Below are 26,642 nucleotides of genomic sequence, written 5' to 3'. Positions count from 1 at the left end.
ATATATATATATATATGTATATGTATATGTGTGTGTATATATGTATATGTGTGTATATGTGTGTGTGTATATACATATGTGTGTGTGTATATAGGCAATTTGCCTAAAGGCCTTTGCTTTGGGAAAGGCTCTCTCCTGATTCAACATGAAAGTGCCCTGTTAACTAAGAAAGTTACAAAGAAGTGGTTTCAAAGTTTTGTGTTGAAAAACCGCCATCACAGAGCCTAAAGCTCAAACCCTTCCAACACCTTTGGAATGAACTAGAACACCAACTGCGAGCCCGGCCTTATCACCCAACATCAATAAGCCAACCAAACCACATCATTATTCATAGAAGTAGTTTTTCTTTGGAAGGCGCTTTTTAGTTGAGATGATTGTTTTTTTTTTTAAGAGGGTTAAATGGCCGAGGTGAGGGATGAAAAAAAGGTGTCTATGAGAGTCAAACTTCATCATCACCCGAGGTTTAAGTCCAGGATCTTGTTGTTGTAAGGCGATAGCATTAACCGCCGAGCTACCATGGAAACCTACTAAGAGAAGGGAAGAAAAGGGGTTGAATCAGAGGGAATTGAGATGATCCGCAGAGAGAGGGATATACACACATATAGGTCTGAACAGGTGATTTATAAATAAGTCACCGGTGGGTCAATTAGTGAGACGCAGGGGATTTGGATTAGAAGGGAAGAGAAAGCTGGGGCACGTTCAGTCTCAAAATGCTGTGCACCGTTTTGTTACGGCTTCCTGGTTTAACAAGACGTTTCCCCAGAATGGTCTGGAATGGTGTGTATTAGGCTTTGAGATATGTTTTCCCTTGTTTATTGACTGTGTCACAGGTGATACCCAATCAGCAGAGACCTGTCTGTTAACATGTGGTTATGAAAGACAGAGTGTTTGCCCACACAACATGGAGTTCAACGCACCGTCTCTTCTTGTTCCTGAACCTTAGTTAATTAAAACTCCATTGACTCACCTCAATAAAGCTTGCAGGACAGATCTCCCCTTCATAGAAGACCAGATATTTTACAATATATATTTGTATATGTCAAAAGGGGAAGTAAGAAAATTAATAATGGGGTTATTGACGCTAAAAGGAGACTTTTAGCATCAATAACAACAACAAAGGCCCCTCATCCTAGTGTTTGTATTTTATTAGACGGGAGTGAGAATGTGTTGGTTCTTTAGAAAGGGACAGCAACGCTTCAATTGATCCCAAGTTTAATCTTTTTTTGTTTTTCATCATGAATACCACTAGGGGCTATTCTTCATGCTTAATAATTTTACCTTTGATACTTGAGATCATTTTTGATATTTGTTTAGTTCTTGATATGAAATGTGAAATGAACTAAGATGATTTGAGTGCTTTTTTTATCACAGCTCTTTAACATCCTTTAAAAGGCCAACATGTATTGCACCAATGCAGATTGATTTAAAATATAACATTTGAAAAAGCATAAAGGCATTTCTCGCTCTGGCATGTTTGAGTAGGAATCAAGGAAAAGATTTTGTAGGACGGCTTTCTTGAATGAATTACTATATACTTATTTTTTACAGATTTACAGAGTGTATTTTTGTAATATGCCACAAAACCAGATAAAAACGTTCTGAAGGAAAATGACCCAGGGTGTATTTTGTGCTTTAAACCACAATGTGGCGACAGAGCACTGCCCGTTTTAAGCCAGTTGTCATTTTGGCTTTTCTTTAGGTTGTGCTGTTTTCTCATTTTGGTGATTAATAAATGATCTGTTTTCTCATTTCCCATGCACAAAATGAGTATCAGAGATGGTAATTAATATTTAAGCAATTAAAAGTTAAGCTCAAAACAAACAGAACCGTCACACATGGTCCCTTGGAGACTCTCGGCAAAGTGTTCCCTTTTGGCCAGAAAACTCTGTTTTGACATGTTTGCTTTTTGTCTTTAATTTAAGACCTTTTTTATATTAGATTCGCAATTGCCTAAGCATAAATATCAATTTTGAAATCATCCCTATGTATCTAATTGCTCAATGGTGCAAAGAGGTACCACTGATGTCAGATCAAACCAATGGTGATTTTGTATTCAGGTATAGAAGGATAGTCTGTGTAAAAAAGTAATATGGCTGCAGGGCTGTTTTTCTTAGACTGCATCCTTGACGTTCCCCCTCCGGGATTGCTCTGCTGCCGCCGGAAAATCTGCCAGATTTCCCTCATTTAAGCCCGATATCTGTTGCCTTGGGTTTCTTTTGTGTTGGCAATGATTATGGCTCATCTTTTTCTCAGATCTCTGCAATCCAGACAGCTAGCTAGACTATCTGTCCAATCTGGGTTTTTTGTTGCACGACTAAAACTACTTTTATAAGTACACATATTCCCACTAAACAAGTTCCTTCTGAGCCTATTTTGTGGCGGCACTGTGGCTTTTCTTCGTTTCTTAGCACCGCCCATGAAAATTGTGATCGGTTTAAAGAAATGTCAATAAACCAGAGCATGTTTTCCTCCAATCCCCGGATGTCATACAGTATGGAGGAGCCAGACCCTCTTCCTGCGCGCTTTTGGAGTAGGGTCTGGCAAAGCGAGACTAGTTGTTCTAAACTATCCAAGACTCTTTACAATGGATATGGATGCAACTTACTACTACTCGAAAAGGGACAATCAAAGAGGATGAGAGGATGGGGAAGGGGGATATCCTCCTCCTCACATTGTTGTGAAGTATTCACCGTTCACATACAGGACGTTAGTCAAACAGCATTGGCAGTCATTATTTTTATCACCCTTGGTGTATGTTTTCCTTTACGTTACAGCAGCTGATAAATCAGTCTTTAGCGTTGTAGCACGAAACGCCAACATCTCCCAGCTGATTAGTTACCAGAGCATGTCGTTTTCTTTTCCAAAACAGGTTCCATTAAACACTGTCTACATCTGCAGCAGCCCCTGCTTTTATAGCGGTTGTTTTGAACCCAGGTTTGTTGTCAGCGTGTCAGTGGAATGTTTGATGCAGCTCTGCTTTTGTGATGGTTGACTGCAGTGTTTTTTAAACTAGAAATGAGGACCAGGCCTGTTTCCAGTGGGCATCCATATGGGAGGGGTGTAATTGAGTAATCCTGCTCCACCGTGACTTACACGTAGGGAACCAAACCCCTAAATCTAGAAATGCCGTGTCCTACCTTCTTAGCTACATGCCACAGCTTTATTTCTGGCTTAGACAAAGACAAAACACATCTGCTTCACAGACCAACAGAGGAAATTTAACAAAAGAGACCCAATGGCAAATCCTGATGCACAGCATCAGGCCAGAATCTGTGTGTGCCACAGTGTCTAGTAGATGTTTGTTTTAAACCACAGTGAAATATTTGCCCAGACAACCCAAAGAAAACAGTTTGTCTCCTCCTGCAATAACAATAGAGACAGAGTTTTCTATTTATGAGATTTGATCGACAGATGTGGGCAAGGACTCAAATTGGCAGGTTTTAGAAACAACACTAGCGTGTCTCTGACAATGGAAGACATTCCTTGTGTTGAACGGGACAGAGAGACATACAATCTGTTTTAGAAGCATGGCTTCTTGTTTAAACTCATTGAAATGTATTCTGACTTTCTTGTAGATTACGTTTCCAAGGATTCCAAAGTGCTCCAGGTGTAATGATCAAGAAATGTGCATCAAATTAATTTATTTTTGCATTCACTGAAATGGTTAATAAAATCAGTTGTCTAAAGTTTGTATATTTTACATTTAAGTGATATCTAGAACACAAAATGATATTTTTGTTTCTTTCAAAGTTCCGTTTAAACAGCTTTAAACTGAGATTATCTTTTTTTGGATGCATCATAAAATTGATCATATTTCTATGGCTGCAGCGTCACATTAAGTAGAACAATGGGGGTGATTCCTGACTCCTTTCACGGGTGTGATTTCTTTTTTTTTCTAAATTTTAAAAGGGTTTTTACAGAAACTGATTTTAACTGCCATTAGTTATACTTCGAAGCAAATTGATAGCAAACTAACTTTACTTTTAACCTATGTAAATGTAATTATTATTAACTTTACTGGAGCATACTATTCTGGTAATCTGTCCATCCCTGATGAATACATGTAGGGGTTTTTACTTCAAAATGACCCCGGTTAACTGACATTCCTGGATTACAAAAGATAATATGATTATGTTAAAGTTAGGTAATGAGATATCAAAAGAGAATAGCAGCTTGGAAAAAATACCCCCGAAAAACTTGCACATGTAGAAACGCCTAGTACACAAACCCCCCTCATGTATGTGTAATAGATTACATTTCTGTTGCAACGTGCGAAGTTAGCTGCTACTCTCACATCCATCTGTGCTCTTTTTTTATGCTAACAGACACAAACATAGCTGCTCGAGACAAGACGTGGAGTATTCTCTAACTGGATTACATGCTCTAGTCATGTAAACAGCTATCCGTATCAACTCCTTTTGCATTTAAACACAAACTGCAGCCCACTTCAAAATTCAGTCTTTCTTTGATCAGGCTTCAAAGGATTATCCATTCGCAGTACCCATGTAATCATATTCAAGGATAAAGCCTGCCTCAGTTAAATAGTCTGGGTTTGTAGTTTTGACCATAACACAATGTTTAGCATGTTGCCGCCAGCTGGTCCTGCCCTATCCTCGCCACAAGTAGACCAAAGTTGAGCTTGAGGTTGAGTGAGGTGGGAAGATGAGATGGAAGCATGCCTCTCTCCTCTCTCGCTCAGCGTCTCTCTCCTTTCAGTCTCGCTCCTTCCTGCAGACATCCGTCATCTTCCAGCCATCCTCCTCGCCTGAATAACTGATGAAAGAGTGAATCTGGTGTCTGTGCAGCGCACAAGACTCGGTGAAAGCTTTTTAAAAGCATTTCCTTTTCCTGATTAGACGGTATTAGAGTTTTATCATAAAGGAAATATGAGAAAATATCAAGGGTTGGATGGTAGAGTAAATGGAATCATTAAGAGTTATACTGTCCATGGAGATATGACGATGAGTCAGAAATCTGCTGGTCTCTTATTTAAAAATGTATCATGTAAAGTTTTGGATGTTATGAATGTCAACACACTACTTTAAAGTGTCATTTAAATGCATATACTTTTTCTGTGGTTGTTTGCGATGCTCAAAGGTAAAGCAGTTTTTGGAGAAACAAAACGCTGTATCTCTTAAATGCTCCTCTAGTTAATTTGTTGTTACAGCCATTTGTCCACCTGTGCCGAGCTCGTTCTACTCGTTTGTAGTCTCGCTGTGCCAAACCTCCCTCCACAGCACCGCAAAGGAGGGTCTGGCTAGTCCATACAGCATTCTGCTTGTCAAGTCCTCCTCTTTTTCAACTTTCAAAGGAACAAAGTACAACTCAAATGTCCAATTTACTTAGATTAACTTGGATTTAAGAAAAACTTGCCCTGATTTATTGGGATTTCTTTAAACAAATCACAATCATCTTGGGCGGTACTAAGCACCGGATAGATGCCGCTGTATAATAGCCTCTGGAAGGACCTTGTTTTGGTGGAACATGTGCTCACTCAAAAATTGTTTCAGGCGTGCGAGAGAATTCAGATTGGACAGATCTGGATTTACCCTGCAGAGATCTGAGGAGCAGTTAACCATAGTCCTTCTAAATCAACCAGGAGTTTAGAACATCCGGTTGAAAATGAGGGACATCCGGCGGGATTTCCAGGAGCACAAGAACAATCCCGGAAATTAAACCTTGTCGATATAGACTACCTTTTTTGCGGCACTCTGGGTGGGTCGTCATAGTAACTGGCTGCACCTGAGAGATGGGAGTGTATTTTTGATATTTAAGGCCTTTTTTCCTGGGCGGCCTCCATGGCCTCACAACTCCTTAGTCAACTTTAAGTGCATGCCTTGAAAACACCCATGTACACTTTTACTGTCTGGCAGTATGATATTGCACTAAAGTGGGGGATAAAAGGTTCTACAAAATATATAATATGACACAGCCATGAGTTTGGGTATTGCTTCTGTATAAGGAAAATTAGATTTTTCCTATCTTTAAGTTAGGATAAGCGGTTAAGATATTTTTCTGTAATGAGTCCCCTGGTTCAATTTCAAAGATGTGTCAATAGATCAAAATCACAAAATAACAGATGCTGCTCATAAGACGTGCAGTCCCAGCAGGGTGTTAACCCAAGACGTACGCCACTTTGGCATTTCCCCCTCTCATTATTACCCCCTGTGATCTTGTACACACAGTCAGATCAAGGCTTTATGTCTCATGTGGATAAGATTACATAGGTCCGACCCCTCAATCCACCGTCCCCTACAATAAAAACACGAACCTGAATTGAATGTACTCTTGGTTTGAAAAAGAAGAAAAAAGGAGGATATCCTCTGACTCGCTTGTCAAAGATCAAGGTGGAGGAGATCAGAGCTTTCCCTCACACCGCCTCAAAATGTGTAACATTTGACATGTTGGATCATTTTACACAAAAGAACAGAGCTGATCTTCACCACATGGAATCTTACATACGAAACACATTTATTTTGTAAATACTGGCTGCTAATATACACATTTTTTGTAGTTTTTCAGATCCATGTCACCACTCAAACTTTAAAGTTGCTTGGTGAAAATCTGCTACATATCATATATCTGACCCAACTTATTGTTGGGTTATTATCAACAAATTCCATTTTCTCCTTTTTTGGTCATGGAGGTTGATTGTTATCATAAAAACCCTAATATCGTTGTTTCCCACCAACCTTAAATAAAAAAATCCAAAGCCCAGAAATTAGGAGAACTTTTATAACAAGTCTGAAGGAAAAATGTATAAGAAAGAAATGTATATCTTTACGTTTTAAATATTTTTACTTTTTCTTTGTACTGTAGTTTTCCTCCTGAACTTGATAAAGGAAAAAAGAAAAGAAAACGTTCCTTCTTCATACTGGTCTCATGGCCGTCAAAGTAAAACCTCCACACGTTTTTGTTTTTCGATAAATACAAGCTCACTTTCTGGCCAATATTTGGTTTGAGCCGTAAAAAAATGAAACTGATATTGTAGTCATGGTAGAACTTAAAACACACCAAACACAAGACAAAAAAAAGATTTGAGTGTTTATTTTAATTCTACACTTACAAAAATGTCAGGTAATAAAAAGTAGCTGCTATACAATACACCATAAAAACAATATATAAAACGTTGTGGTTGCAATCAAAAAAATGAATTACAGTATTTTTTTTTAAAGAATAAAGGCACATATTGCTCCCTTGACTACCTTTACTGTATTTACACAAACATGTATTCCTCTGTGGTTTCTCTTTCCTTTATTGGTTTGACACCCATTTGTTTGTATGTACATGTGCACAATCACAAGCACACACACAGAGACACACACACAAGTGGACACACAAACAGTAAATCACATATTCACTCAGGCAGTCACTCACACACACATCTTTCATTTGTAGAAAAAAAAACAATTGTTACTTTTTACAGCAATAAAAACAGATCGTGTCAAGTTTAACGTCTTCTAAAACAGTAACATAGGCTAAAAATAAACCAAGGTGAGACCAGAGAAAAATCACTTAGGCACATTTTTTTCTATGTACATTTTACTCAAAGAACACTCCCTCAATAACATATGGGATACACAGATGAAAGCTAAATCACTCAAAGGTCTGGTTTTTGAAGCTAGTATATTAATACATACAGTACGGGGTGTTTGTTTTTTGACATAAAAGAAGGGAAATCTTTAATTTTTTCTCAACCTGAGAGACTCATTGTCACTGTCTGGATCCAACGTGGTTCACTGTTTGATAGAGGAGACAGACGCTCTCACACAACCATGGATGGACAACAAATAAAAACAAAATTGCACTTATCAGGATTTAAATAACCCGACAAAATGGCATCACTGTTACATAGTGGATTTTGCAGATGCGCAGTGATGATGGCAAAGAGAAAACAGGAATCCCTAAATGAATTTAGTCATGTTTTCAATATCTGATTACCATAAATTACTAGAAACTAGTAGGGCACTCAGAGAGTGCAGACTTCGGCCAAGGCAATGTTAATGCAGTGGGAATTTTCCCAGATGGGAAATCATGTTTTTGATTATTCACATGAATGCAGCACAAACAGTAGAAATATTAACGAAAGTAAAAAATGACGTGTGTATCCGCACCGTGATTTGGAGCTGCACATGATATACCCTTCCACCAAGATTAATGAAAGTCCGGCCAGTGGTTCCACTCCCGGGTAGAGGTAATTAGTAGATGACAATGTCTGAAATCACTGTGAAATCCCTTTAACACGTTGAACTGTAAGAAACACATTTCCAAGTTATTACAAAATAAAAACAAATACACTTTTTAAAGGAATAATGCAACAATAGTTCTTGTCTGACCACATGCTTCATATTTTGGATGAATTTGATTGATGTTTTCTATGGATGACTCTTTTAGACCTAGACTTTTTTATTTGGAACAGAACTAGAAAGTGAAAACACTGCTGGCCAAAACTGTTTGAAAATGTACCAATCAACCTCTCCAAACGTCTCAGCTGTTCTTACACAACCCTTATTGCTGTTAGCAAAGAATAATGGAGCCCCTCTTTCTGCTACAGGTACTGATTTCAACAACACCCATTTTGATGTTCACAAATCCAGTTATTTAAAAAAAAAAAAAAGAAAAAAAGTGCAATTTAGATAATGGCAATACCATACCAACAAAAGCAAAAAAAGATTCACAATGTGCGTCTCCATTCTCTGACCCAAACAGATCAGCCTTTTCATTTCACGGCCAGACAGCTTGGAATAAACTGCGATGCACACTTAACTTGCAATCTTTACCTCTCTACACATGTTTAAAAATACTGTCAGTTTTTACAGAAAATACATATCCGTAATCTAACATTACATGCTTGTAACAGGTGCCAGTATTTGCCATGATTCTTTTTGGCTGTATGTTTTGTGTCCGTTGTGTTTCAGCTTGGTTTCCGCCTATTTTCTGTTTTATTTTGGGGTCTATCTTAACCAGTTCTCCCGTCAGAAGAAATATTGTATCTCAGTGGAACATTTCTGGTTGAATAAAGGATGAATTCAAAAGAAAACTGTCCAGTGGATGTTGAACATGGCCAGTTCAAAAACATCTTTATCTTGGATTGGATTTTGGAAATGTCTTTAATAGTAAAAAAAGACTTTAAGAAAGAAAATCTTTAATTTCTTTTTTCTTGAAAAAACAATGGTCTAATTTTGATTTAGAATGTAGTCATCAGTATAAACTTTGAAAACGTGTAAATGATGAAAAAAAGATTTTCTTTTTTTTGCCACAAAGTGAGGAGTTGCCTGTGATGAATTTAAAGATTCAACAGGGTGTAATCTTTATTGTTTATGAACATTGCGTTTCAGGTTGCTTCAGAAAGATGCCGGGATAACAGGATGTTAACATCACTTGCATGTGTGATGTGTCTCAACGTTTAATCACACACACACACCGTTGCTCTCAAGTGTTTCAGCTCAGCTGGAACACATTACTGCTCTACATTGTTCTCTTCATTTTCTTATTTCTTGTCCTCCCATGGTTCTCCTTGCCTCGCTCCCTTCTCCTCTCCAAGGTTGTTTCCCAGGCCGGGCTAACGGGAAGTGAGCACAATGTGTTGCCTCGCGGGAGAGATAACGCAGACAGGAAGGGGCGGGAGCAACCCCCCAGATGGACAGGAAGTTGACTCCACTGTTTGGTTTAGCTGATTAGAGGACAGAGAGAGAGAGGCGGTGTGGGAGAGATACGCGGTGGTAAACAAGGGGAGCCGGAGAAAGAGAGAGAGACTGAGAGTGAGGTGGAGCTGCTCTGAGTATCTGTATGAACTCAACAGGAAAGCATTGAGAGAGCTTCCAGCTATTGTATTCTCCGTTTATCAAATGGCATTCCAAGGAGCCCGGAGTTTTAAAGAAACAACTTCAAGTCCAAACAAAACAGAATAAACAGGAGAATAAATAAACTATATTGTCTAAACTGGAATGAAATTACCAAAAAACAAAACAAAGGGGATGTCTTGAGTGCACGTGGTGGTGTCTTTAGCCCAATGTATCTGTGTATTGCATTGTCAACTGGACTGTTAAAGAGAACAGGCAACAGTACAGCCAAGCAAATGGATTTGGAAGTTGTCACTTCTGACAATGAGTGACCTATTACCTTTTGATTTTTATAAGCCAACATGTCTGGATTTATTGTTTAAATGCTACTGAGTCACTGATGACTAGTTCTTTGCTGATTACTCACAGAGCGGATAAACAGCATATCCTACGTTATCAAAGACAGACCGCACACCCACAAAGGGGAACTCTTATTTGTTGGGCACCAACAACCTGGCAACCCAAGTGAATTACAAAAATGATCTAGAGCTACAATTAGTCATCCAACGAGATTAATTACTATTAACCGTTTTTGCTAATCGATAAGTATTTTCGTCACTTCTCAAGCCAAACATTGTGCAGGCTCCAGCTTCTTACATTTGAGATTTGCCGCTTTCTTTCTCTTGTTATACAATTGTTAGTTTAATACTTTGGGTTTTGCATTTTTGTACATATGTATATGCAAGAAAGCCATCACATATTCAAGAAAATAACCAGTAAATTGCAGCCCTATTCTTCAAAAAAATCAGTGTTATCAAGAATTTATTCTTTCTAGTTTCTGTAAATATGCTAAAATCATTTTAAAATGGTCAAGATCAGAGAGTTTCGGACATGACAGTAGCCAAAAAGGATGCAAGGTTAAAGTTATTTAAGCCACCTCAGAGCCATCACAACGGCCCAATTGACCACTCGGTGTTTCCGGAGTTGTCTGAATGACTTTTGTTCTAGGAGACCTCTGAGAATTGGGCTTTCATCTCAACAATAACTGTGATGATAGGTTCTGTCAAATAAAACCTGGGAGCATGCTGTAATTCTGTCCGAGCAGCAGTAGTGCCATTTCCTTTCAGTCTGTCTGTCTGTTGTCTTTTCTCTCCTCAGAGCAGAAGATAACTGGAAAAAATGACTCGTGATTCATTCATTTTGGATGGTTGGTTTCAAAAAAAAAAAGAGGGAAGGGGAGTTTTTTTTTAAAGATTTCTACATTGGAAAACTGCAAGAGTGCATTAAGGGAAACATTTATCACAAAACACCTCAATGAATGGTGTGAGTTTTCCAGCCTAGAACTTTCCCTAAAGATGACCCTTTTTTAGTATTTCAGATGAAGCAAACACAACTGGCATCTCGCTGTGATCAAACACTTCAAAACTCTTTGAGTCAAAACTCTTGTGGCTTTCTCAGTTATTCAGTTCAAACAATAAACCCCTCAAGCGATCATGTTTGCAAATCAAATCATTAACTTCAGTTCAAAAATAAAATTACCTCCTTTTTGCCGTGTTTACAGCCCTTTTGTCAAATATTAAAAAAAACATCAAAGATCGAAGAGATCACAGGTCATTAATACCAAAGAGAAGAGTAAGAAAGAGAAGTGACAAAAATCTCGAATCAAGAAGGAATTGTTTTTATATGCACCATTTTGCATCCCCAGTCGGACGGTTAATGGTATTTAAAGCTTTAGTGCGCAACTTTTTTATATTAATGAACGTTCGTTACGTTCAAGCCATTACCAAATAAGTTGCTACAAAGCTAATTAAGACTATCAACGCCACACAACTCTCTCTGTATTTTTCAGTATGTATTGTCTTAAGCAGAAACTCGAGTGAACATAACAACCTCTTTTTTGATCCTCTGTGTCCTCCTTGGCTACTACCAACTGCGTTGAGGAGGGGTGGGGGTGCGATCACGGAAGGTTTTATCAGGGTAACGCGCAGACAGATTTGTTTTTGTTACTTGGAATTCCTCATGGGGGTGACAGAAACTACGCACTATAGCTTTAAAACCTCCATTCATTAAAATTGTAATATTGTATAGCCAATTTAATAATGCATAGTTTTCGAATGTTTTTCTTGTGGTCAAATGTAGGCCTTGTGTCCATTTAGTTAGAAACATGCATCATGGGTGGGTGTATATGTAGATGAATATAGGTGCTTAGAATTAACTCATTTAAAAAAAGATAGGATGCAAATATTAATCTGCAAAAAAGTCACATGTAAAATGGTGCTGTGTAAAGAAGCAGCGATGTGAATTGTAGGCCAAAAGGCAAATAATTTGGATATCTGCGCAACATTGCTGGCCAGCAGTGACCTGATTAACCCATAAATTATCCAAGATAAACTCCCATTGGCCTGCCTTGGTGCATCTTCTGATTGGCCTTGCAGATCTTCTCAGGTGGAATGAAAGCGTTGTAACGCCAAACAACACAAAACTGTGACGGACATAAAAAGCATCCTTGCGTTGTGAACCTCACGCTATCACCTTCGTATTGTAAATGGCATCATGTCCTGGTGTCACTTTAAAAATCTTTACAACAGTTCTTTGGAGGAGGAAGAGGCAATGGGCTGTGTGTCATCAAAAACAAACTACTATACTGAAGCTCTTAGAAAGGAACAAAATGGTCTGCATCAAAGCCTGGTTCTATGACTGTGTGAATGTGTATTTTTTTCTGCATGCTTATGGCTATGTGTGGGTGAGTGTGTTTTTATGGCTGCTTTGATGTGTGTTTTGGCTTCAATTATGCCAATTAGCGGATGATTTCCATCAGTATTGATGGTAGTAGTCAGGTGCATCCACACCGTACAGCTCGGCCAGGGTCCTGAACCTCGGCCCCCAGTCGTTCAGGAAGTCGTAATCCAAGTTGGAACCGGTGGAAGAACTTTGCAGCGAGCTGAGGCTTCCGGCTAAAGACTCCGGTCCCTCGTAGCCGTAGATGTGGAGAGTGTCGTACGGGAAGCAGTCTCTGTCGTGATCTGCCTCGTCTTTCTTCACCTCGATCATCACGGCCATGTCGCCCTTACATGCGGTGGGTTGTGCGTGGTGAGGGGGCTTCTGCACCATGGCATAGAGAGAGGGGTGGGGGTGGTGGTCCGGGTGACGCAGCAGGGAGCCATCGTGGCAAGCGGAAGTGAGGATTGAAACATCGTAGCTAAAAGAATATGAGATAAGATGAATATTTGTTAACTTACCAAGAGCTGGTTAACTACTCATTTAAGAGTGGGATCATGGGAGGTGAAGTCATATCAACCATGTAAGGTTCATCATCAAAAACACAGTAAAAAAAACACAAAACAGTGAAAAAGTGCTATTAGAGGAAATAAAAACATAACCTAGGATTATAGAATATAAAATGCAATCCTATTTCACAACCAGGACGCATAACATTTCATCTTTTCAAAACATAGGTCATTCAGAAAGCCTTCAATCAAGCATGAATTTGTAGTATGAGAGGAGAAATGTCATATAATAATGTCTACTGCTTGTCTTATCTATTCTTGACTCTGTTCTACCTGCTGCAATCTGCTTATGTTATCTACTTTACCCAAGCCATAATGTCCTTTTTTTAGCATATGGTATGGTGTTGATATTAAGGATAGCATTTAGGGATTATGAATGGGTTTAATAGTATTAGTATAAAAATTAGTATTAGTATTAAAATATAGATAAGATTAGAATCCAATGGATTAAACTTTCAAGATTTCTTTCGTGTAAACTGGGTCATCAAATTGACAGATACAGCAAAGAAAATAAATATTACAAATGGGGAGAGTTGATATGAGTGTATGCTGTTTAACGAGCAAAATAATAAAACGTAAAACATCAATCCAAAGAAACATTAATGCACTATAGAAAACATTTATACAGGAAGGTATAAAATCAATTTATTTGTTGTAAATATTGCGATACTTTATTTGTTGTATAACTTTTTTTTTTTTTTTAAATACAACTATCAAGTTGCATTCAGTTTTAAAAGAAATATGAAGGGAGAATATATCTAGATCTACTTTACAACCAATCATTTCTCTGTTTCATCATCAGATATTTAATTTGACTATACTGTAGTTGACTGTTTTGTTTGAAAGGTAAAAAAAAACGAGTATTTTGTCCAAGAAAGAAAAAGAATGGGAACGCGTGGAGAAGAGAACACAGAGAAACTGTGTCAGCACATTTCAGCCTTTACTACATACCCATTAGTGTCCATCTCTCCTCCTCCCTCCTCATCGTACGTGACCAGCTGCTCATGAATCTCCCCGCTGTTCTTCATACTGGCCAGTGAATCCTTCTGGTAGCGCTTCCTCATCACAAACAGAATCACTATGACTGAAAGCGGCAGAGGAAAATGTCTTTTAGAACATAACTGAACATGAAAATAAATAAATGTATGCAGGCCATCTATAAAAGATGTGTCTGCTGTAACAGATATGAGGTTATATTGATAAAAAAAGAGACATCCACAGTAAAACACAGGTTGTCCTGCCCTCCTTCCTGGCAGACTAACCGTTCTATGAATATGACAACATGAGAGAAAAGTATGCCCGGAAAACCGAAATACAAAAATGAATGGGGGCAAGTTAAACACTAACGAGGGATTGAGTCTAGAAAACCGAACAAAAATACGGGGAGTAAATGAGGAGCGGATGGTTTTAGGTGTCTGAGACGTTCGCCTCGAGCATGAAAACCTTAGATGAATCTACTCAGCCGGAGACAAATCGAAGGGAAGAAAAGAGAGAGGAGCGTTAGAAACAGAGAGATTCAGTGAACACAAGAGGGAAAGTGGAAATGAGTTAGAGAAAACAAAGTGAAGGGGGATGAGAAAATAAGGAAAAGGAAGCAAAGTTGGACCTGGCATATGACAATGACAAGAAATAAACAATTGAGAAAGAGAGAAAAGGGGGGTGAAGAGGGGAAACAGAGGAAAGGAAGTAAAAGAGTAGACAAGAATAGAAGGATAAGAGTTTAAAAAAAAATGTAAATGCCCAACACCCACATTTGCTCATGTTTAAGTGACAAGCAGCTGCAAAGTCTGCAGAGGAAGAAGGTCTTGGTAGTGGGACGGGTCAACGGAGACCACTGTTCGCCTCCTGTTTCCAGTCGACACTGGTTTCTAACCCAAAACATGTTTCCCTAACCCTTATCAAGTTAGTCTGTCTAAACCTAACCACACCTTAGCCATGTCAGGCCAGAAAACTAAACTTTTAGTTTAGTAGTTTTGTTGGCAGTTATAAATGATGTATGTGGTCATATTGCATAAAGGTGAGACGTAAAGTGACGGTGGACTTTCAACTTTAAAAACCTTCTCCCACTGTGCATTTTAACAGTCAAAGTGATAACAGTTGAACATGTTTAAATGAATCTTATTGAAAAAGACAGGCAGCAACCCATGAACACCAGACTGTCTGAATTATCTCCTGGTCGTCAACACATTGGAATTCTGTCTGCCTTGGTCGGATCAGTCATAATGCCCCAATACTAGCTATAAAAGGCCCAGCAATCAATTTAAAGCTTAAAGAAAATTGTGACATTGCATCAAAAGACAAAGTCAAAGGAACACCAGAGAAACAGGGGCATAAAATATAGGTCACAGGTTATGTGAAGACAGTAAACCTTGTTCAAACAATGGATGGCAATGTCTTTGTTAATTTGGACGTTGGATTTTTCTCAAAGTACTGACCAAGTTAAGAAATAGGATTAGAAAGTTCAGGGTAAAAGAAACAAAGTAAAGTTTTGGTTTTTCTTGCTTACACCCTGGATTGCAGTCGATATTTAAAAAAGAGAATGGGGAAAACAAAGCAGGAGAAAGAGGAAGAGAAAAATTTAAAGGAAAAGAGAAACAAATACGGAGAGCCTCAATGATTGAGGGAAGGAAGAAGTGGAAGAAATGGGAGAAGTTGGGGCTAAGGAAATCAAGAGTGAGGACAGATGAGGAGAAGGAGGATACATTTGACATTAGATTAGGCCCAGAGCCTCGGTCCCGATATGAACCTCTTTTTTTCTCAGCGGACGGGCAGCATTAGCCGTGCCTTTTAGTCGAGGGCGAGCGGGACTAATTTAAGATTGCCTGGGAAACCAACAGATTAATCTTTTACAACATATGCTCTGCAGTTTAATAAGCTCAGGAGATATCAGACTTAGAGGGGAGAGGAAAGAGACAAAAAAGAATAAGAAGCCCTTTCTTTGAACAAAAAAATGACTGAGAAAAATTTCTTTGCGTGTGTCGAACCAGACTTCTTGTGAGAAAATGCGTCTGTGAAAAGGGAACGCGGTAAATTACTTTGGGCCCTGGCAGATAATGACAAGTGCATTAAATAGTTAATCTGGCCTGCGTTGGGTGTGTTTGATAAAGAAAAAGAGAGGCCGAATAGGGAAGAGAAGGAAGCAAAGAGAGAGACAGAGAGACCCAGAGGGAAAGGAAGAGAGAGATGAAGAAAAAAACGGAGGGAAAAAGGCGCGATAGTGAAGGAGTGTATTAATAGTTAATAGGTTGAGTGTTTGGCAGTGTTTGATAAGCAGACGGCACCTAAAGAGCTGATAAACTCTCCTCATTACCACTCCTATTCTTCTGCTGCTTTTCCCACAATTCTCTTCGGCATCTCTCTTCTCTAACCCCTTTCTGTCTCGCTCTGTCACTCAGTCCGTCTCATTCCACATCAGTTCCCTGTCTCACTTGCCTCCCGTCTGTCTCCCGTTTCACCCCTCCCCTCCTCCCATATCTAAGTCTAGATATAAGTTTTTTTATTCCATCTGTCACTCCTCCTTCTTCCCTCTATCTTAAGTTCTTCTTGCCTTTCTTCCTCAGCACTTTTGATCCTAGATCCCTCTTGTTTGGCCAAGTATCTCTGACGTGCCTCTCATCCAACATGACAAGTATCTCTTTTTCCCCAGAAAAAAAGAGCAGGGGGCGAAGGTATCAAAGAGAATATTGAGCTCACAACCACAGGCATTATTCCCCACATCCGTCGCTGCATTATTCATAAAACTAACAACAAAAGGGGGGGAGAACGCTCCCCACAAAAACACTAACCTTATTTATCGCAAAGCAAGGGCAAGGGAATCTGTGCACATGCCCTAATCACTCAGTGCTGGCATTTTGCTCGCAACATCGATGGCATCTTCATGAATTCCTCTGTGAGAATAATTCTCCGTGGGTTTAAGAAGGTACTTTCGCAAAATGTTCTCAGAAACGTCTGTTTTTTGGCTCTCTGTCACCTATTCAAACTATGAGTTTACCAATGGCCGCATATTAGTGTTTGATAAAACTTAAACCAACATCAATCCACATTTAATTTGACCTGTTTGAACTAAACTTGTTTGTTTACTTCCAGTAGCATTCTTTCTTCCAACTACTAACATATGTATTCCGTCCAAGCTCAGAGGTCTCAAACCCCAATTAGACATGAGATTAAATAGAAAATGTCCACCCACTCGGTAAACGGGAAATAATACTTAAAACATTTTTGATTGGGCAACGGTAACTTAAAGGTCCTATGACATGGTGCTCTTTGTATGCTTTTATATAGACCATAATACTGTATCTGAAGTCTCTTGTTTTTTATTCTATGCACTCTTATTCCTTGTCAAAACCTGACGCCTACATCACCCACAATGCAACTCGACCCCTGATTTGCCTGTCTGAGATTCAGTTGTGTACGTGTCATGCTAGTTTCGACCAATACAGCCTCAAGCTGAGATTAACAGCAAACTACAGAGGGTTCCCATCTGCTCATTTCTTTTAACTCCCAGATTTTCTTTATTTTCAAACTTGTAGTCTTCAGCCACAACTGACGTGGACTCAAGCGACATCACTTGAGGCAATTATAAGATTTAACACAGCTCCCTCTGGAGCCTCAAAAAGGCTTCATAAAACACCCTTTCCCTTCACATACGCAGTATTACTCCCTTCAACACCTGTAAAGAGACTTTGATGTGAACAGTTGTTAGATTTCCCCTTAAAGTTTCTCTTGAAGATGAAAAGATGGGCACCAAAAAGAAAAGTTCCTCAGGCATTCTAGGAAGTAGCAAGAGAAAAGGATTGTCTCCACCCTGATGGAAACCTTGATAGATGATCTCTGAGAAGTGCTTTGCAGTGCGGAGACGAGCGTTTCCACCAAAGATGGAGAGTATGAAAGGAGAGAAAGAAAGAGAAGAAAAAAGAAACTTAAACTTACCCAGTATGGTCAGTATGCAGAGCAGAATGGCTATCAGGGCATGAACACTCACTCCCATCCTCCGAGCACCGGCTTTGCACTGCGTAGGAATCCGCCTGGCATCACACCGACACGACTATAGGCAAGACAAACACTCAGTCAGTACAGTACTGAAATGACGTGAATTGATTTATCTTGCACTGTTCATTTCCTGTATTTGTCCATATACACTACATTTGATAAGGTATTGTGAGTTTTTCTGTATTAAATCTGGTGCAATTATTCAGATGTGCTGAAATAATCTTAAGCAGTTTAGTACATCACAACTCCCACCCACACACACACAGACCTTGATTGCCAGTTTGGTGATGCTGGTCTGGATGGGTCGCCCTCCATCGCTGATGCGCACATCCATGCTGTAATCCTTGGGGTCCTCCAGGCTGAATGGCCCCTGTTTCACCATGATGTCTGCTGTGTTGTCTTAAGAAAGAAGCATATAAATACACACAGTGAGTGTACAAAATGACAACCACCTTCACCTTCTACACAAATTCACCTTTCCTTTTTTCCAAGCTCCATATCTAATTTGTCTGAGTCATCACTTTGTCTCACCAAAGCGGATCTAATGTTCACCTGCTCTGTACATGGAGTCTTTAAAGTCTATTTATACAGCTAGCGTCTGTTCCGCAGATAAAACAAGATATAAGAACAAGAGAGTCGTTACATAAAGGCAGACGGGTCATTTGTGATTATGTGTCAGTTTGGTGCATTTAGGATTTGTGTCACGTTGGATTATAAATAGTGGCAGCACCTTAAACACCAAAAACCAAGCCCTATGTGAGGCTAAACATTTTTTAAATACATTCCACAACGTACTGTCATCTTAGTTGCAGATGACAATGTTGTGACAGTATAGACCCTAATCATTTGAATGTAATATGGTGAATTGGTGGCCAGTCTAAAAACACAATGAACTAAAAACCAAAAGCACCAAAAGGGCTTAGAAAAAAACTAAAAAAGTATAGAACAGAACATGTTGAATAGAGTTTAACGTCACCTCTCCAGGCCTGACCAACAATACAGCCATTAGTTAAATATCCGGCAGGCTGAAGTTTCCTGCTAAGATGATGGGGACAGCCTTTCTCCACAATATCCCTTCAATTGAGGAATTTCAGCAAACACAATGGCAGGAAAGACCCTTGCAACCCACTTAAATACACCTAGACACACACTGTTTAACTCCCAGACAAAGTAACCTACAGTATATCTCTGGTTTAAGGGCAAGCTTAAATAAAAACAACCTGGGTGTTGCTGACATTTGCACATGTTGGATGTTGAATATAAAGTATGTCGGTCTTCTGAAAGGAGTGAGTAAATCATTTGGCTCAAGAATTTTATCCCACCTGAGATATTTTTAAAATGAACCCTGATCCCACCCTTCAGAGGTCTTACAATGGCGTAATGATTAATGGAAAAGCAACTGATTATTAGCATATTAAAAAGTCCTTCCTCGCTTACCTAGATAATTGAAAATACTTTCTCACAACAACAGCAAAAATGTTCAAGTGAAATCCGGTATCCATCATAATAGATACATTAATGTTATTTTTACATGTTTTAGGCACACAATTAAAATCCTTCTCCTCCAGTGTAAAGGCCATGCCAGAAAGTGAAAAATCCTCTCAAAAAAGGCAGGGGCTAGCTGCAGAGCTAACGCCTGGCAGAAAACCAATTTGTTCTTTGCATGTGTAAAGATAGTCAAGATTAGGCATTGACCTTGAATGGTTAGGGTCAAGATATTTTGGCACTTGTTACTGACGATAAAGTCTCCTTTAGTGTCTAGTCCTTCTTGGCATCACTATTTGGCGCTCTGGGTCGGGACGTACGTTTAACTGACATGAATGAGAACAGTTGGTTAGGGGACTGGTCAGGACGGGAGAAAACAAATGGGATTCATAAAAACGCAGTACTGACAAATACAGTACTAGTTAGTCAAAATCATGGCCACAATAGGGCGGCTGTGGCTGAGTGGTAGAGCGGCCACTTGCCAATCGGAAGGTAGAGGGTTTGACCCCTGCAGTCCCATGTGAAAGTGTCCTTGGGCAAGGCACTGAACCACTGCCCCCAATGATGTACCTTTGGATTGTAGATGTGTGTGAATGTTTATCTGATGAGCTGGTGGCACCTCGTACAGCAGCCTCTTCCACAGTGTGTGAATGGTTCTAAAAAAGCTATGTAAAAAGAGTCCATTTGCATTTACAAGCTAGCAGGTTTGCTAACTGACAGTCAGCAAGCTCATTAGCTTGGTCATACTATGCCAAAAAAGTTCCCAGATATACATCTCAAATCCTCTTCTCAAACTATTTGCATGGCAACATTCTACTTAAAGTAAGTGAACTGACCCATTAAATACAGTTTATACAACCCCCTCATGTGTTCAAGTTTCCATTGTTGTCTAACATGTAGTCACTGAAGGTGTGTGTGTGTGGGAGGACATGGGTACAGAAGAATCCCCAACAAACTGAATAAAAGATGAAAACAGCTTCTGTCCTCCCTTCATCTCATCCCTCTTCTCTGTCTTGTCTCCTGCTCCTTTTTTGTTTGAATTCATCTCTTCCCTGTCCCTCTGGATTTCTGTATACTTCTCACTGTCCTCTCCATATTTAGTTTGTTCTCTTCATCTCTCTCTTCCTGCATCTTACGTTCTCTTCATCTCTTTGTCTACCTTTCCTCCTCCTCTGTCTTGTCTGCCTGGTATTAATGCAGTGAGCCTGGTGTAGCCGCCTGGTTTTACTGTAACACCGAGTGCTGTCACTTCGCTGTGCAGCTACACTGACTGTTGGAATCAGTGTAGCTGCACAGTCCCGTAATGAATGCACGGTTGTTTTCTGCGAGTTGGTAGTCGATAAATATTTTAAAAGCCTTCACTTTGCAGCTCTTGTTTTGTGTGTGTGTGTGTGTGTGTGTGAGCAGTGTTAAGTGGTGTGAGGGGAGGTGCTGTCAGATGATTTTTTTGGGGGGGGCACAGGGGAGAACAGAGGTTCACACTGACAACCACTTATCAAACAACTATCCACCTCCTCTCCGTCTCTTTCATCTCATCCTTTCCCCCCCTCCTTCTTGGTATTCACATTCCTCTTCTCATCTGCACTCCTCATACCCTTTTTTGTTTTCATTTAAACATTTGATGTTTCTGGTGTTGCTGTTTCCTTCCTGCTTTTATCATGTCTCCTCATTATCCCCAATTCTTCATTAACTCTTTTTCACTGCAGCCTAGTTTTTCCTCTCCCATTTGTACTCTTTACCCTGTTCCTTCTTTTCCTCCCCTTTTCTCATCTTCTGTCTTCCTTTCACATCCTCCTGTTTTAGATTTTCCTGTTTTCTCCTTACTAATTAGTCTTCATTATACTCCACTCTCCAGTTTCCTTAACTGTAGTTATCCTCTTGTTTGTCCCTCTTTATTGTTTTCTCCTCTTTTATATTTGCCTCCTCTCCTCATTTTTACACAGTCTCACTTTTATTTTTCCTGCCTCCCTTAATCCCGATCCCTTCCTCTTGCCTCCTTTCATGTTTTCTTCAACCTCTGCCTCATCTGTCTTTCCTTTTTCTCTCCTCCATCTTAAACTTCTTTTTCTTTATCAGTTCAACATGTCAGGGGTGGCAGTAGCTCAGTGGAGAGATGCCAGTTCATCTCCTGGGCACTGCCACGGTGCTCTTGAGCAAGGCACAGAACCCCCCCTCAGCCGCTCAGGGTGCTGGTCCAGCGCTGGCAGCCCACCCACTCTGACATCTCTCCATTCGTGCATGTATAGAACCTAAGCATGTGTGCGTATTTCAGGCCTGTGTGTAGTGTGTAATAACAACAGAGTGTAAATTGTAATTTCCCCATAAGGGATCAATAAAGAGTATACATTATAAATTACAACCCCTCTAGGCACAAGCGGAGAAGAATTGAATGAGGCAAGTTCAAGTCTGTTTATCTTCCTTCAGTATGTGAAGTTTCACTTTAATTAAATAGTAACACTTAAATCTTTCATCTGACTACCTAAGGCTTTCATCTATTCAGACTTTTAATATTTGACTAGAACAGTTGGTACCACTTTTCCTCGGGCTTTCATGTTTTATATGTGTATGTGATGATCAAAAATGATGAAAAGTGTTTTACTGTGCCATTTTGTGTCCTAAGCTGAATAACCCAAATAGGCTTTGGAAATCTGACGTAACAGAGCACCAACCTTAGCCTAAATATCAATGTCTGGATCAAAGCAAATGTCTCCATAGAACTTCACCATCATCTATGTCACAGTCTGTTTATTCAAGCTGACATTTTCATTTATACCACTCATTTAAACTCACAAATGGCACCGGATTACTGACTGTAGATGCAGCTTTGAATTTAGAATCAGCTTTTGGTAACAAAAAGTTCTCTTTTTATGTTGAGTAAGAAAGAGCCAGCTACTGTGGCAAAGAGTAGAATACAAGTGGGTCAACTGAAATATAATTAACTACATTGAGAGGTGTAATAGCAACTCCCTTAGTACCACAGTACATGAAATTATGAAAATATGGAAAACTGTCCAGCTGTCTGACTGTCCGTCAGCCGCATACTCAAATAATTGTATTTGTTAAGTGGATTGCCATGAAACTTGGCAGAGATACATGGTGCCCAGAAGATTACTATGACTTTTTGATCCTCTGACTCTTCATCAGTCACATCAAGCCGGTCAAAATCAATAATTTGATTCTATTATTCAGTGATATTTAGTAATATTTCAACCTCCCAGAGGGAGCGGCTCATTTGTGGTTCCTAGATGACTGACTGTGTTTGATAACATTTAGGCTGATTACATATTAGCTGATTAAAGTTCCATTTTGTTTTAGACTATTTTCGAAAAGTCCTAACATCATTAAAATAATATAATCAAAACATGCATTTTCTCAGGCCTCTTGGTGTAGTTTCTCCTTTACTCTTTTCTCCGTATTTTACTGTAAAATGTACCACTGTAGCACTGTGTGTGGCATGTTAATTCACCATCCTTCGCTGCGATGTATTTAGAATACATAGAGAGTCATCTGCAAGTCCACCAGCCATTTGCTCTCATTATTTTCAATATTTGCTGCTGTTGTGCATTCCAGACAGCACTTATGGTCCCAGACAGGCTTTCTAAATCCCCCATCTGGCTGTGAGAACCAAAGCATGCTTTGCGAAGTTAGAATAATTTCAACTTTCAGCAACAAAGCACTGAACCTCAAATGGAGTTTTCAATCGTTGCATAGCAACAAGTGCCAGGGCCAGCGCTTCTGGTGAGCACCGTTTAGAGCAACAAGCAGGAAGATAAAGGTAAATATATGCTCAGTGCAAACAAATACTTACTGCCATAGTCTTTGATAGAGAAGTTGGAGCTCTCACTGGCTAGGCTGAAACTGAAGGAAGCTGGCTGGTCGTCTTTATCTGTGGCTCTCAAGGTTCCAATTACCTGAGGAAAGACAAAAATATCCAATTAATCCATCCTGGACACAAACTTTGTTTATCCCCGATGCAGTCTACATTTCTGCAGCATGTACCTTATATCCTTTGGGAAATTAGCACAACAACTTAAACGCAGTTTCAGGCACATACTGATGACATACTGTATATATTCTCATTACATTTCTCCATCTTTTAAAGATTGGGTGTAGATTACATTGCACATGACATTTAGAGGTAATTTATCATGCTGCTAACTGCTAACTGTAACTAAGATTGGCAAGTTATAAAACATTAGGTTAGGTATAGATGGGGGTTAGACTTTGAGACTGGGTTTGAACCTTTTACACAAAATTAACAGTTCACTAGATTAATAGATATGGAGTATGTGTGAAATTTAACGCAGTTCTATGTACTGTTCACAACCTTTAACTTCCACCTACTCTAGCTGCATCTTTCATGCTGTGAAAATAGGAGAAACACATTGCAGCATCTTAAGACTCTAAAAACCAAACTGAGGAGGCCAGTACTTTGAATGGCAGGTAGACCTGGCACGAATTTCTTTCATAAGACAGTGATGAATACTGACTTTTCTTTGCCGAGGTCAACAGATGGTGTTACAAATGTTAGTGAGGCACTTAAAACTAATTAGGTCAGGTATTAAAACTAAACCAAAAAGTTTTGTTATGTGACTAACATGTCTGTAGATGAAGATATTTTGTGAACATCACTCTTGTAGAATTATCCAAAATCAAGTGAAAACCTTCTGTAAATATGGTCTTTCTCTTACCATATTAGTGAGGTCGTTCTCACATACGAAGATCTCATCCACAGTCAGTTCAGGCTTGTTGTCATTGATGTCCTGAACTAAGATGTTAACTTTCACAAATGACTCCAAACCTACAGAGAACAGATAACAGCACGTGATTAACTGCAGTGTAATGATGGATGTGTGTAGCATTGGCTTATTTTGTCATTTGAAGCACTAACTTAGTCTTAACTATCTCACAATGTGATGACATAGAAATGAAAATAGACATTTCAGTAGGCTGCCTGCAGGGATTCTTCAGAGCAAACGTATGTAAGAGGATAAAAAAAAATCCTTTCATGTGACTCTTATGATGTAATATAATCGCATTTAACGTGGAGGGAAATTAAATCAACTTGGTAGGACACAGATGTGTCAACAAGAAAAACTATTACAGTTGAAATAATCCTTCATTAGTTTTTTTTGGGGTGGTCGCTCCATTTTCTTTTTTTTTTTCTTCTTTTTATTGAAACTATTTAAACATCCCACAGAAAAGATCACATGTGAAACATATATAAAAATCCAACTACATTACAAGTCTCCAAAACTTTCCGCTTTAAAGTTTTTTGTAGTATTTTTGTTTACTTGACTTCTTTGTCTCAGCTCACTTCACACAGCTTGTTTGTCATTCACATTAATAGGCAGATCTGACAATGATACCCATGAAACTGATCATGGTGGTGTATCTCTGCCTTTGATTGAACTGATTAAGGTCAAGTGCCTGAAAAAGGATTTCTATTTGTGAGCTTTTTGTTTGGCAGGTTTTTGTTTTTTGTCACATTAAAGCAGCTTTTACACTTATTTTTCATCACCGATGTTTTAAATATTCGTCTTTTGATAAATGTGGGCCCATTGTACTGAGATTTTGAAACTATCTTTAGTACAGTACATGTACTATATATCGAGGACCTTGCCAAGCTCAGGGGACCATTGTGTTTCTTAAACATCGTGACAAGCCACTAAAATAGATGTCTGTATTTCATTCATTGCTGGTTCTAAAAATATATAGTTTGGTTTGCAAGCTGCAAGTGAACAAAGAGACCCACTGATGTGATTTTCCTGCCTACTCTCTCCTTCCCGTGTGGGTCGACCAGGTGTTGAGGCAATATGTTGAATCTTTAAGATTCCCTGTTAATGTGTAACATTACCGTTGTTAGAGAAAACACATGGTTTTATTTCTTCATCTGATGTTCTATTGTTTTAAACAAAAAGTGTGTGTGTGTGTGTGTGTGTGTGTGTGTGTGTGTGTGTGTGTGTGTGTGTGTGTGTGTGTGTTTGTCTGTGTGTGTGAGACACGTACCACTTGGCTCCTCCTGTGCTTTTACTTGAAACATGTGGGTGGCCTCCAGCTCTCTGTCTAGCATCCTTAGGGTGGACAGCTGACCTGTGAGCGGGTTGATACTAATAGGACAGTCCTTGTCTAAGATGGAGTACCTAAACAGAATGAGCAAGAGATGGTTGTATCAGCCAATATGCAGAATTTGTAATTTGTTCTTTGTAGAGGTTTGCACAGCATCGTACCGTATGCTCTTGTTGGCTCTGTCAGGATCTCTGGCTATGACTGTTCCTATGTTGCTCACAATACGTTCTTCAATCACAGTGAAAGTGTAGATGGGCTGGGAGAAGACCGGTGCCTCGTCTACATCCAGCACCTTGATGTTCACCTATCAATTTATATTAATTTAGAACAGTTGAAAGACATAATTGACTTGTATTTGTGCATACTTGGTTAGAGATTTAAATGGAGTACAATTGCTGGACGGAACTTCTTTGTTTATGTTTTCAACAATGCACACTTCATATGTTATTCTGGCACTGATTGTAACTGAGAACTACTACTTTGCCTTCTCTCCTTTTTTAACAGAAAAATAATGAGAGGCTGGGTGATAACATCAACTGGAGGGCGGCTTAGAGTCTACAGATGGCCTGTCTGATATTTACCTTGGCTGTGGTGACAGCACTGTTAACGTCAGCAGGAAAACGCAGGTTTTCTCGCACCTGGACAGTGAAAGTGTAGCTGTTCGTTGTCTCGTAGTCCAGAGCCTGTTGGGGAGAGAGTAAAGAAATAAGCACTTATAAGACGAGGATTTGATTTAATATTGAGGCCATCCTATTATGAGCTCTTATCAACCTTACATTGGCAAGGATTGGCCAAAAAATGTTGTTCCTGTGGTGAAAAAAATGAACGCCCAATGATGCTAAAGCTAGAAAACCTAAATTGCTCTTTTCTTTTACTTAAAGGTGCCCTGCCACACAATACACATTTGTTGAAATATGTTAGGTCCACATGTGTAATGTTGTGAATGTGAAAATAAACTGCTACCTCCTCTGTCAGCTCTAGTCACTGAAAATAAATAAGCAGAGAAATCAGGCCACTTACAAAAGCTGGT

The 26,642-nt window shown here is 39.3% G+C and overlaps 1 protein-coding gene across 1 annotated transcript in view; it reads right to left on the bottom strand.

Annotated features, from left to right (window-relative positions):
* Nucleotides 1–12,578: 12,578 nt before the first annotated feature.
* Nucleotides 12,579–26,642, bottom strand: part of cdh5 (cadherin 5) — a 28,288-nt gene continuing 14,224 nt past the window's right edge. Inside the window, exons 7-15 of the mRNA XM_034897852.1 lie at nt 26,194–26,295; nt 25,774–25,916; nt 25,553–25,686; nt 24,235–24,344; nt 23,352–23,454; nt 18,327–18,457; nt 17,999–18,113; nt 14,021–14,153; nt 12,579–12,981 (exon numbers count right to left, since the gene is read on the bottom strand). Of these exons, the coding sequence (XP_034753743.1) occupies nt 12,597–12,981; nt 14,021–14,153; nt 17,999–18,113; nt 18,327–18,457; nt 23,352–23,454; nt 24,235–24,344; nt 25,553–25,686; nt 25,774–25,916; nt 26,194–26,295 (1,356 nt within the window). The 3' untranslated portion in view covers nt 12,579–12,596. The remainder of the gene's footprint in view (nt 12,982–14,020; nt 14,154–17,998; nt 18,114–18,326; nt 18,458–23,351; nt 23,455–24,234; nt 24,345–25,552; nt 25,687–25,773; nt 25,917–26,193; nt 26,296–26,642) is intronic.

Source organism: Etheostoma cragini, chromosome 17 (genome assembly GCF_013103735.1).
Source record: "Etheostoma cragini isolate CJK2018 chromosome 17, CSU_Ecrag_1.0, whole genome shotgun sequence".
Lineage (NCBI taxonomy): Eukaryota > Metazoa > Chordata > Actinopteri > Perciformes > Percidae > Etheostoma > Etheostoma cragini.
This window is presented reverse-complemented; position numbering and strand designations above follow the sequence as displayed.